At 41.9% G+C, this 12,037-nt stretch overlaps 1 protein-coding gene across 14 annotated transcripts in view; it reads right to left on the bottom strand.

The window, feature by feature from the left end:
* The window catches only part of ZNF133 (zinc finger protein 133), a 33,973-nt gene extending 26,865 nt beyond the window's left edge, over positions 1-7,108 (bottom strand). For 5 of the 14 annotated variants that reach the window (XM_057300874.1, XM_034947699.2, XM_034947700.2 and 2 more), the window contains exons 1-2: positions 1,533-7,108; positions 59-238 (exon numbers count right to left, since the gene is read on the bottom strand). In XM_057300874.1, coding sequence (XP_057156857.1) covers positions 59-163 — 105 coding nt within the window. In that variant the 5' untranslated portion in view covers positions 164-238; positions 1,533-7,108. Of the gene's footprint in view, positions 1-58; positions 239-1,532 lie in introns of those variants that run through there. The other 9 variants (XM_055104891.1, XM_008962948.4, XM_057300870.1 and 6 more) reach the window with 6 other exon arrangements.
* Between the last annotated feature and the right edge of the window lie 4,929 nt (positions 7,109-12,037).

The raw sequence follows: 12,037 nt of genomic DNA, 5'->3' as shown, positions 1-12,037 counted from the left end.
AAGCTGAGCAAAAGAAACCCACTCATGGTTCGAAATGCAAAAGGTAAGTGGCACCCACCTGAAGCTGGGCTGTCAGGAGCTCAGGAGTACCCCCTTTCCCCAGCAGGCAGTCCTCTCTGGGCAGACAGGAGCCACAGGGAGGCAGAAGAAGAACAAAAAGCATTCAAGAAAATCAAGGGAAATCCTCAAACTCCAGCAGGGCAGTACCTCCTCTTCCTTAACAGCATCAGGAATGAACCTGCCACAGAAGAAAAGGAGAAAAGAACTGCGGGCAGCTTCCTGGGAACACAGCTGGGGTACAGGTTGAAAGCACGACCTGCCCTGATATGCTGTTGACGCTGAGCATGAAGCGACCTTCTCTGTGCCTGTTATTAATGAAAGGTAATATTCACTGAGCACTTAGTATACACCAGAGACTGTTACAGCCACTGTAGGAGTTTCACCTCATTCTATCCTTTCAACAACCCAATGCGATAGATGCTATTATCCTCTTTAGGATAAAATCGAGGAAACTGAGGTACAGTGAAGTCAGCATCTTGCCCAAGGTGACACAGCTATAAAGTGACAGAGCCTAGAGGAAATGTGGCTGTGGAGACCGTGCTCTTACACAGTAAGGGCAGTGACGGTGAACTCTGGATTGCAAGGATTCTCTGTGTCCATTCTGAGATGAATCAAGATTGGTCATAAGGTGTTAAGTGTTGAATCTGGGTGATGGAGATCTGGTCTATAGAGTTCTATCTACTTCTGGCTGTTTGAAATTTCTCCGCAATAAAAACTTAAATGGAATGTAAAATCCCAAAGCCTGGCCACACCAGGGGCCTGGGAATCCGTAATTCTTGCGATCAATGACAGTCCCTGGGACCTTTGGAAAAAACCTGTCCTGTGGGTCCCAGCCAGACTTCCTCCTCCAAGGCCCGAACTCGGGGGTGACCAACCAAAGTGAAACCCTAAGATCGCGGCAAAATGGCCACCCCAGATCCAGTCTAACCCTGGCTTGTTTGGTCAAGCCAGACCGCTCCTCATTCCACTCCAGCAAAGCCGAAGAATAGTGTGGCCCCAAGAGACTAGCCCTCAACCGACCAATGCCTCGGGGACACATGGCCTCAGGGATGGTTCCCATTCCACCACCTGGGAAATACCATTCCCCCAAAAAGCTTATTTATTCAACTCCCCCAAAACCGGGGACTTATGGCATCATCGACTCCCTTTCCCAATACCCGATTTCAGCCAAAGCCGAACCTGTCCCCACCCACAAGAACCCTAGGAGAGAGAGCCCGATCCCCCACTCATCACCATCCAGTTTCACGGATGGGCTTCACCCAACTCCCCTGGAGATGCACGCCCACACCCCCAAAATAAGACATCTGGGAGAGGACGGCCTGCCCCACGCCAGCGCGTTCCCACCACAATCACCACCCCCGCGCCACCCGCACGGTCCCCAAATTCAGCCCATAGTCCAGCCTTTCGGGACCTTCCTTTTCGCGCAGAAAAGGGTACGGCTGCGGCAAGGGTCCCGCGGGAGCCTCACTCACCAGCGCCACCAAAGAACAAGGGGTCGCTCCAGCCACCAGCTGGGGAGCTCCTCCAGCGGGGCGCCAGGACTACACTACCCCGAATCCTCGGCACAGGGCCCGGACCACACCTCCCAGGATGCTCGGCGCCACCAGGCGCGCCCTGAAGGCCGGCAGCTCCCATTGGCCTCTGACGGATCCGTTTCTGAGTAACACGCTCCGGTCACTGGAGAATGGCCACTGTGGCACCTGAATTCTCCCTCTTTTTTCTTAACCACGTGTATAAAACACGTAGAAGCTCCCGAGAAGAGTGCCTGGCTCTACTGTGACCCTCCCTCTGAGCGCCTCTGTCTCGAAAACTACACTTCCCAGTGACCCCTGGAGCGACTTCCGCACCCGGTACCGGCCCCGCCCCTTGGCGCGCGGAAATGACGTTTCGGGGCGCATCTGTTCGGCTTCTGGGGTTGGCGGAGGTGTACGGCTGGCTGACCGAGCTTGTTCAGCTGCTGGTTTGTGTTGCAGAGGCCTGTGGTCTCCCTGGCTCCAGCCGCCTGCTTGGAAAGTCACGCCCCATATTCCTAAACACTGGGCGAACGTCATGTCGTATACCGTTTAGCTCCATTTAAAGCCTTGAAAAGGCCGAGCAGTCTTTCCGAAGTCTCACATCCCGTACGAGGTAGACCCGATTCTGAGCCCACGCCCTCAACCCGAATAAACCTTTTCCGGTGCCCTAAGACCTTTTACTTCTTTTTGAAATCCACGAAGTTATTGTTAAACTCTCATCTCCTGAGAAGCAGAAGCCTCAGTCTCGGGCCAGAGCTTGGCCTGCCGTCGGCTTGAATCTCTAGGTCTTTGTCCGGGATCCTGGTTGAGAACAAGATTGCGCTGGTGCCATCTGGGACTCCCCAACTGGGGAGCTCGAGGGGAAGGCCCACGTCACTCTTGAGAGGGCTTTTCCACCCGTGCACCCTCTCACTGCCCTTCACCTTCCTCAGTCAGATAGGCTTTCTGAAGCTTTGTTATTCTCTTGGAAGACCAAGAAAATGACCGCTGTCTGAAGGGCCAGGGAGATGAGAATTTCCTAAAATTCTTTTTTAGCTCTCAGAGGGTGAATCCATTCCCTTCTCGTACCCCGAGGCTACATTATTTATTGTGAATGCAGTTCAGTCCTGGCTCCGGAGACATGTCCAGTGTCAATTGGATTCATCCCTCAACATCATTCTCTGCCTCATGAGTCAGTCATCACCAAGAAATTAGTTGTTAATACACATAAAGGTTCAGAACAACAATGCAGGGATGCCCGTGTTCAAGTGTTCATTTGTGCTGGCTGTACGATAAAGACACAGATGGCTGACATCTCTTAAGCCTGGAAATGAAGACTTACAGGATGAGGTGCTGCCTGAGGAATTAGGCAAGATGAGGAGTTGGAAGAACACAGACGAGTAAGGAAGAGTGTAGGAAGTGTGAACAGAATCTCAGGGTCTGAGCCACTGGGTGGACTGTCGTGACCACAGTGAGATTTTCAGCAGCGCGTGGTCTTGCATCCAGCTGATTTGCGTATAGACAGGGATGCTAGATGTCCACCGTCTAGATGTACACCTCTGTCATACAGATATTTGGTGTGTCCAACCTCCAGTTTCATCTTTGACAGACCTCAGCATTTAATAATTAGGAGTTTCCATCTAGAAATCTGGATTGCCTGCTTTCTAAAACACTCTTTGCTGCCATGTCCTCTTTTTCTCCTGGCACTCCATGCCATACCTCGTCTGGAATACCCTTAGCTCCTCTGAATCCATCTGGTCCTTCAAGACCAAATACCTAGCTCTCTTTCATGAAACCTTCCCTGATCACTATCCTATAGTGACTACTTGAGACTCTTCTAACCCTGGCTGTACTTGGGAGCTTCTAAAAATACAGTGCCTGAACACCACCCCAAGAAATGAGTTTGCAGTGGAGCCTGGGTATCCATTATTCATAACAGAGCTGTTTTCCTCTTGAGAAGGGAAGATATTGTGTAATAACGTAGAAGAGAGATCTTGTTTTGGAAAATCAGAAGTTTAGTTATTGGTTGTTGCTATTTCTGAACCATATACCTCGGTAGATCATTTAACCCAGCGCTCTCAAAAACATGCATACATGTCACTTGGGATCTTGTAAGCAGCAAATTCTGAATCAGAATGCCTGATGGAGCCTAAGCATCAGCATTTCTAATAAGCTTCCAGATGATGCTGGTACTGCTTGTCTTCAGACCAGACCGGGTAACAAGGCTTTAAACCAATCAGGGGCTCAGATCTTTAAATTGAATATAAGCAGCTAGATTAAAGAATCTCCAAATTCCTAAATCTCAGAAAGACCATGATTCTATACTTATATTTTCTTTTAATATGTTATCTATTAAATGTAAAGCACCTCAAGGTTAGGAATTGTGTTTTCATTTGTAAAGCCCATAATAGCCAGACTAGGATCACAGCAAATGATGCTGGTTGGATAGTGAACAGGGTTAATGGTCTTGGAATCCAAGCTCCAGAGTTACAGTCAAAAGCAGGACCTAGATATTTTACCTATCTTCCCCAAGGCAGCCCTCTTGCTCCCTTGTTTTCAACATGGGCACACATGTCAACAGAGTGAGCGGAGCTGTGTTTGGCATAATGGTTTTTCATAGTATTCAAGGTTGTGGCTGTGGATTTCATCTAAGAGGTATGAAGGCTGTGGAGTCCTGCTCAGAAGGACCTATACTGGGAGATGGTGCTGGAAAACTATAGCAATCTGGTCTCACTGGGTGATAATGGCTTCTCTTCCAGCTCAAAATCTGACCCACTGAGCAGCTTAAATCCCTCATGCAGGAAAGGCAGTGCATGGAGCAGCTGCCAGATATAGCTGACTTTTGCCTTTTGAACTTGAAAATAAAGACAGGTTATTCATATTTCCCCAGGGAAGGTCAGGTTTTTTTGTTTGTTTGTTTGTTTTGGTATAGTTGAGAATGGGTAGGTAGGGGTGTGTGTGTGCGCACACACACCGCTCTTGAGAATTTGCTTTGTCTTTGGTTCTCAGCAGTTTGACATTCATGTGTCTAAATCATTTGTTGTTGTTTGGTATTAATCCAGTTTGAGGTTTATTGAGATTCTCTAACCTGTCAGCCATTGTTTTTCATTAAATTTAGGAACTTTAGCCGTCATTATCTTTAAATAATTCTCAGTTTCTTCTCATTTTGGATAATTCTTTCTCAATTTCTTCTCCTTTTGAGTCTCCACTTACACGTATGTTAGACCATTTGATATTGTTCCCGAAGCTCTATCCAATTTTCTTCAGTATGTTTTTCTGTTTGCCAGATTGGTTTCTATTGACCTGTCTTCAGGTTCGCTGAACCTTCTTTTGCCATCTTCAATCTTTTAAGCCCATCTAGCAAATTTTAAATTTTTATTTGTTACATTTTTAGTTCTAGAATTCCCACTTGTTTCTTTTTAAAATAATTTCCACCCCCATTTGTTTCTTTGTGATGTGTGTATTTTTCTTTAATATGTTTATGCTAGTTTCTGTAAAGTCTGTGTGCTGAAACCTCTGGACCATCTCAGGATCTATTTCTGTGACTGCCTTTTTTTCTTAACAGTGGGTCACACTTCCTGTTTTTTCTGCATGTCTAGTAATTTTAAAGTTTTTTATGCAGGACATTTTTTGTGGCATGATTCTAAATTCTCTTATGTTCGTCTGAAAGTGCTTTTTATACCTGTAGGCAGTTTAATTACTGGATGAATGTTTTGAACTTGTGCAGGCTTCATTTTATTCTTTGTTAGGATAGATCTTTGAAAGGTCAAAGTGTTTACCAGGCTCCTCTAACTCGCAAAGGACTCAAACTCCAAGTTCTTTAACCCATGCAGATATTTTTAAGTCCTTAATTTAGTTCCAGTTAGAGCATATCTTGAGAAGACCTTACTATAAGATGTGGTCCTTATTTTATGGCATGGCCTCTCTGGTTTCTCAGCTGAATGATTGAGGTGTTAATGAGGTTTGTTTATTCTGATTGGGCTGGAATGCCTACACTTGCCAGCCCTGCTAAACTTCTAGTATTTCCATTCTTCTCTCAAGCAGCTGTTTTCTGGTAATCATTGCATATTTGCCCTGCACAAGCAAAGCTCAACTTCAGCTGAGGTGGGCTTTCCCCTCTTTGCACAGCTGCCTCCTTTCTGAGACCTACCCTACCAGTGTCATCTGCTTCACCATCCCCAAAGTCTTTTTTGCCTCCTCATCTCGGTGAGACTAGTGTGTCTTGCCCCCACCATCCCGTATCATGGTCAGGAAATTGTCCCCAAGCAGTTAGCCAGGGCAAACGTAGAACTCATTTTCTGAATTTCCCATCTCTCAGGGATCACAATTTTGTGCAACCTATAGTCCAGGGCCTGAAAATAGTTGCTTTATACTTTCCCCAGTGTTATGGTTATTTATAATGGGAATGATCATCTGATACCAGTTATTCCATCATGGTCAGCAGAACAAGTTAATTTGATAACTACTGTAAGTCACAAAATTTATATTTATTTCTCTGGCTATCCTAGATCTAGGACAAATCCTCACATATGCAGCTAATTTGTTATAATCAATAAGACCATAGTTACATAAGGAACTTTAACTGGTTGTTGGGTTTGTAGCCCTTTCTCTGAAATGCTGGCGAGGTTCCTTTTATTAGAATATTGCCAAAAAAATCAGCTGCAAGTTTAATAAGGTTCATCCATTTAAAAAGTCAATTTATGTTTCTGCTTAACTCACAGAAATATACCTCAAAGGTTAATGATATTCAGTAACCAGTTCTGAAGTAAAATAAAATTAGTTTAAAGGGTTAAAAAATTTTAAGATATGTGATTGGTATTACTATTCTTGGAAATACAACATGAGTATTTCAACTACAAGGTCTTTTACCTTTTCTGTAAAGACATTGTTCTGATGATTATGGGACATTACTAATTATACTCTTTATATTCAATTAGTCGGTGTCCTTGTGCTGGTTGAATTAATTACACTTTTAAATTGTAACTGCAGGCATATTTTGTTACATCAGCCCCCTGCCATCTGAGAAATACACTTAAAGAATGTACCAAATTTACTCTGGTTATATCCTTCCTGGCTTGAGGTATTCATGCCAAGGTATGATTACCACACAATGTCAGTCTTGGAAAGAAGAAGGAGTCTGCCCCTGAGAAATGGTTTTATGTCAATATTTGATTTAGTGTATCTACACTCCCTAGTGAGATCTCAAATGACTTAATTCTTTCTCATCAATGTACCTGTTGAAGTGCAGACTTCTCAGGAGTAGTTGGAGATACTGATTTTTATTGTTTTGTGTGCGAGTTTCTCTCTTAGTTCTGAGTGCCTGAATTTAGTAGGATACATTTGAAGCCTGTCCCTTACAATGGCAATTACTGCATGTGTAATCTGCGTCTACTGTACAAACTCAGCAGAAGAGCTTTATGTCATTTGCTGCAAAGATGTTATACAAAGGCATTGCCTTGGGATATTTATGGACCAAACAAGGTGGCATTTGTGTGCTGGCTGTCACTTCTGATTGTATTTGAATACATGCTTCTGAATAATAAAGTTCAGAAAACAGGCCGATTTGTTGTCCCAGAAAGGATACATTCAGCTGTTGGATTTTCTTTGTAGCCTGGTTTGGCCAAGTAGGAAGTTGGTTTAAGGAGTCACTGCAAATGTTAGTTACACTATTTTTGTCTTTGTTCCTAATTGTTGCTGCCGTCAAGTATGTTGTTAACAGGGTATTAGTACTTTGGCAGAGCTACCAACTCATCAGTTCTAACCACAGATGATTCTGTATCAAAAAGAAATTGAAGTGACTCTGATAGAAACAAATCATGTGAGAATGATACAAAAAACAACATGGAGATGTAGAACTGGAAACCTGATAACTTGGCTAATATTTGTGTGGTCATCCAATCATTTTAGGCAAAGAAAAGAGCAAAAGAAGAGACAGTAAAGGAAAAGATTCCATTTACAGCAGCACCTGCTTAGAAAATAATAAAGCAATGCCATCTCCCCTCAGCTATATCTGTTAAGAACTCTAAACTTTGAGTGACCCTAGTAGGGCAAAACTACTTGGCTGTAACTCAATAATTTTTCCTGACCTCTGAAAAATAGAACCCTTTAAACCAATTATGTAACAGTACTATGGATTCATTCTGACCTATCCAGAGTGCTAGTTTTTAATCCATAATGAACACAGCCACAATGAAACTCTACCTCCTAACATTTAAAAACACTGAAATTTCCCCCTCAGTGAACAACTTGTGAAACTTTTTCAGTGGTGTGTGTAGTAACTCAACCTTTTCACTTCTTTTCTTAAGCCTTGGTAGTTTTTGTTTTACATTAGAAACAAAACAAGAATACTATATATGAAAACCAAAATTCTGATCATAGCAAATCCATTGTATTTAATGACTTTATCATTGAAATAAAAAATTTAAGAGGTAAGGAAACAAAGTCTTCAACCCAAGCTTGGAAAAATATAGCAAAAAGAAACACAAAGGCATAAATGAATACATTGGAAAACAGTGAAACTGTGATAATACTTGTGAAGCGATTTGGGGCTCAGTACCTGTTAGCCAGGATTCATTATTGCTGCTTCCTTATTCTCCAGTGTATGTTCCATTTCACCTTGTTCCTGGCAGCTTCTCACAAGCTCTATTGCAGTTTTTTTTTTGTTTTTTTGTTTTGTTTTGTTTTTTTTGAGACAGAGTTTTGCTCTTATTGACCAGGCTGGAGTGCAATGTCACAATCTCGGCTCACTGCAGCCTCTGCCACCCAGGTTCAAGCAATTCTCCTGCCTCAGCCTCCCGAGTAGCTGGGATTACAGGCACATACCACCATGCCTGGCTAATTTTTTTGTGTGTTTTTAGTAGAGACAGAGTTTCACCATGTTGGCCAGGCTGGTTTCAAACTCCTGACCTCAGGTGATCGACCCAGCTCAGCCTCCCAAAGTGCTGGGATTACAGGTGTGAGCCACCGCACCCGGCTGCTCTATTGCACTTTTTTTTTTTTTTTTTTTTTACTGATAGCGTGATTTACCTGTTTAAAGAAACATGCCTTTGGGTAGGTTATTTTTATATTTAAATATATTTTTATTTTTATATATTGAAATGGTTATTTTTTTAATTTAGAAAGAAATACTTTTTTGTAAATTTTAAACCTTTTATTTGAAAATAATTTCAAACGTAACAAAGTTGCAGGTGCAGTACATGTAACACTGATGCAGTACTTTTAATAACCTACCATCGGTATTCTAATTTGACAATTGACTTGATAATGTGTTTTATAACTTTTTTTTTTTTTTGCGTTCTAGTATGGGATCCAGCCTAGGATTAGGTTTAGTTGTCATGATTCTAGTATCCTTTAACCTGGAATATTTTTCTTAGGGTTTGTTTTTCTGTCTTTTAAGAACAGGGTCCTCCTTTTTGGTAGCTGAATGTTTTATTTGGGGGTTGTGTGAGGGATATCACATTTGGTAGTGCCTGATTTCTGCCTTGTACAGTCACTATTTTTTTCGTTTCTAAGACCATCTCTGAGGAGACAATTTAAGACCGTGCATCCATTAATGATTCTTGCCTAGACTAGTTTTTACCCTAATAGTTACAAAGCTGTAATTTCCAATGCCAACACTCACTCCATATTTTCCAGTCAGCACTAGGCATTCAGGTAGTATGTTATTTTATGAAAGAAAATACAGTATTCAGGTAGCAGTGAGAGAAGGACAGGCAAATCACTGATCCTAGTGTCACCAGAGCTATTCAGAGGTGCAGAGAGCTGTGAGAGCTTGGAGAAGGGAATATGGGGTGCAGAGTGGCAGAAGGCAAGGTTGGGGCTACATAAGCTTCCTCACCTGCCTGGCCAAGGTGTCTTGACTCGATTTTGCATGTGGCTGAGCTTATAAAATCATAACAACACAAAACCTACCAGCTGAGAAAAGAAACCTTATAAATTTTTTTAAATTTAAATATGGTAGTTCCCCTCTCCTGCCATCCAAGGGGGATACATTCAAGACTGGTTGCCTGAAACCTTAGATAGTACCAAATCCCATATACTGTACATATGTTTTTTGCTATACAAAAAAACTGAAGATATGGTTTAATTTATAAATTAGGCACAGTAAGAGATTCATAACTAATAATAAAGTAGAACAACTATAACAATATACTGTAACAAAAGTTATGTGGATGTGGTCTCTCAAAATATCTTATTGTACTATACTCACCTATTTTCAGACTGTGGTTGCCCCTGGGTAACTGAAACCTCAGAAAGTGGAACTGTGAATAAGGAGGACTACAGTGCTGCATCCACGTGTCCATATATTTAGTATTTTTAGAATAGATTGTCTATAAGTTAATTTTTTTACCATATTCATAATTGAGCAAGTCTGAGCATTGCGTTAATATTTTTTAATGACAATAAAACCAGTAGCACTGAGGGCAGATCCTAAAGAATGAAGAAATTAAAGGCAATAAGGAAGACGAAGAGAGTCAGGGATGACTTGTAGCTCTGGTAAAGACAAGAGAGCTTTATTATCAGTGGCAACAGGGAGCCATTAGAAAACCATCTAATGTAGACCAGAGCTTCTCAAACTTCAGTATTCTGGGGATCTTGTTATGATGCAGATTCTGATTCAGGGGCCCTGAGCTTTCCAGTAAGGAGGATGCTCCTGCCCCAGGACAATGTTTGGAGATGTTGGTCCTCAGGACGTACATTGCAAGTGACAGGTCAGGTGTGGATAAAGCAAACCAAGACAGCAGCTGAAGTTTTGTCCTAGAAATGGGTTGACATGATACCTCAGTCTTGATGAAATGAAATAGCCATCATTTAGTGATTCCTTTGGGAATTTGTCCTCCAGTAGTTCTGTTAGGGCCCAAAGATCCAGGTCTGCCTCAGTCTCAGGCACAGGCTACTATTTTTGAAGTTCTTTTCAGGAGCCAGATACTGTGCTTTAGTCACATCACCTCACTGAGCCCTCCAGACAGTCAAATGGAGATGACTTCCTTTTTACGGACAGGACATGGAAGCTCTGTGTTAGTGAGTACGTTGCCTAAGGTCATGCAGCCAGTAAGTTGCAGAACTCAAATCTGAACCCTTCTGACTCAGAAACTCTGCTCTTACCACATCTTAATTAAGTGCCCACCACAAACACATGGCTCATGAAATGAATGCCTCGTGCTCCCTGCCCTCCAGCAGCACAGAGTCTAAAGGGAAGGATGTGTCGCAGGTAATTACCATCCAGCCATGTTGGTGGAGAAGAGTACCACCAAGGTATTAGCTTTCCACTCTGCAGACTTCTTTGGTTAGAACTGTTAAAAATGTCCTTTTACAAAGCAGAAGCTCGAACATTGAATAAGTTGGCATAACATGTTTAAAGGTAATAAATGATTACATCTACCTTAATTCTTTTCATTCCAACATATCATGACAATTTTCTAATATAAAAGTTGAGAGAATCATACAGTGAATATCCAGATGCCCGCCATAGTTATTTTTTACTATATATCTTTTGTTATACTTTCTGTCATCCCTGTATCCATCCATCAGTTCATCCACATTTTTTGATGCATTTCAAAGTTGCAGACATCAGTTCACCCCTAAATCGTTCAGCATACATGTCATTAGAGTTCAGTATTTGTTAATGGTTTTTTTTTTAAATTTAAAACATACAACAAAATGCACAGATCTTAAGTGTACTATTCGATGAATCTTGACAAATGCAGACACCCATAAAACCCAAACCCTTCTCGAGATGAGAATATCCCCACCATTCTGGAAGGTTTCCTCATGCCCCTTCCCAGTCAAACTCAATTCTGTTGCCTCAAAGGCAGTCACCAAATTAGTGATTCCTGTTCTAGAACATCACATAAATGGAATTAGCTTTTTTTTTTTTTCCTTTTAGAAGCCTGTGGTCTTAGCAAAGAGTTGCAAACATTCAACACATCCTTACTAGGCTCCAGCTATCTATCTGTAAGAATTTGTTTATAGGATATGTTTGTTTTAGTGGAGTAGCAAGAAGGCTTGAAGGACTGCCGAGGACACACCCTTCATACCAAGGCACCCACATCAACGCACTAGATGAGAGAGCATCACAATCCCATGTAAGGGCAGAGTAAGCCCCCCACCCCAGGCTGGGAGATTAATGGGTTACAGCAGTTGGCCCCAACCTAGGGATCTTTGGCTTCCAGGTATCCCCAGAATTACCTTTGAACTCCACTATTATTTTTAGTATTTCAAAATATCAAATTGAAATGATACATTAATCTTCCATAGGGCTGCACAGACTAACAAAAGTACTTTTTTTCTTTCTACTGTTGATTGTTATTGTAGAATTATAATAGCGAACATCTCTGGCATATTTATAATGTATCAATCACTGTTTCAAGCATTTCACATTTTAAATTTCATTTGATAATATCAGTAGCGTAACATCTCATACACGGTCATTGTTTCTGTACTTTTTAAAATGAGAAAATGCATTTTTACTCTAAAAGTGTGGC

The sequence above is a fragment of the Pan paniscus genome, chromosome 21 (assembly GCF_029289425.2).
Source record: "Pan paniscus chromosome 21, NHGRI_mPanPan1-v2.0_pri, whole genome shotgun sequence".
In the NCBI taxonomy this organism is placed as follows: Eukaryota; Metazoa; Chordata; class Mammalia; order Primates; family Hominidae; genus Pan; species Pan paniscus.
Note: the sequence above shows the minus strand (reverse complement) of the source record. Positions and strands in the feature narration are given on the sequence as shown.